At 48.5% G+C, this 1141-nt stretch overlaps 1 protein-coding gene across 1 annotated transcript in view; it reads right to left on the reverse strand.

Annotated features, from left to right (window-relative positions):
* Positions 1-850: 850 nt before the first annotated feature.
* IFITM10 (interferon induced transmembrane protein 10) overlaps positions 851-1141 on the reverse strand; it is a 9769-nt gene continuing 9478 nt past the window's right edge. Inside the window, exon 2 of the mRNA XM_009288674.1 lies at positions 851-1113. Coding sequence (XP_009286949.1) covers positions 964-1113 — 150 coding nt within the window. The 3' untranslated portion in view covers positions 851-963. The remainder of the gene's footprint in view (positions 1114-1141) is intronic.

Below are 1141 nucleotides of genomic sequence, written 5' to 3' on the forward strand. Positions count from 1 at the left end.
ATTTGCTTGCTTGTGATTGATCAACCATCATGGGAGTCGTTGAGGTCTCTGCTCTTAAATCTGCACCCTCTTTTATGGCTGCGTGCGGCCCTGACCTGCAGCAGCATCCCTCACTCCAGCTTTAAATCTCTCCCAAGCAGCCGCTGGCGACATTAGCATTTTCCCTTGCCGGCCTGTAGGGACCAGGAGCCCGGCCCTCCTAAGGAAGGAATTAACCCAGCAGCTTCAGATATCAGAGGTATCTTTATTGACCGTTTACAGAAATACAGTAGCACTCGGTTTAGGGGGCTTAGGTGAGTTCTCCAGAAGGTGCCTTCCTTCTCAGCATTGCCGGGAGATCCTGAGGAGAAACCTGCCCTTTAACGCTTTGGGGTTTCTCTGGAGGATTTGGGGCTCCCTAGCACAAACTTCCTAACACCCACAGCTCTCCAGAGGTTGGGAGTTGTTTGAACCAATGGATAAAACTCAAGAGAGGAAAAGGAAAAGAAACCCCTGTACGCTGGGAGGTGGTGGGGCGCTCTGAACACGTTTGATATGTTGTGAGCCAGCTGTACCATGGTTGCCATCCATCACTGCACACACCTCCCGCTCGGCAGGACCGCACTGCTCCCCAGAGCTCAGCTTTCTGCTGCCAGGCATGCGTCGCTCTCGGCTTTGCATGCTCTTGTCACACGGCTTGTTGGCCATAAAATAAATATTTCTTGGTCTGTTTTTCTCCCTGTACATGTGTAAGAGTGAAACCCTTTCCTACAGCAGTTCACAAACTGTTTGGGGGCAGGAAGGGTATGCTCAGCTGGGCTGATCAACTCATTTAATTTTTCTTTATGTATTTAATTGGCTTTTTTTTTTCCAATCAAGGTGGAGTGTTTTGGTTTTTTTTTTTGTGTCCTTGCTACAAGAAACAACTGCAGACACTTCTGGCATAGAGGCATTTTGGCGGCGGCCACTGCTGTTGGCCTCACTCTAGTAGTCAGTGAGGGGGTATCGCAGGAAGATGAAGATAAGTATGATACAGAAGGTGGCAAGGGCTGAGCTCGTGATGTTAAAAAGCCGGGCTGTCTTGGCATCTTCGACTGCTCCATTTAAGTCATTGAGGAGTTTCTTATCCCGGACCTGAGACAAAAAAAAAAAAAAAAAAAAA

The sequence above is a fragment of the Aptenodytes forsteri genome, unplaced genomic scaffold (assembly GCF_000699145.1).
Source record: "Aptenodytes forsteri isolate BGI_AS27 unplaced genomic scaffold, ASM69914v1 Scaffold8, whole genome shotgun sequence".
NCBI lineage: Eukaryota > Metazoa > Chordata > Aves > Sphenisciformes > Spheniscidae > Aptenodytes > Aptenodytes forsteri.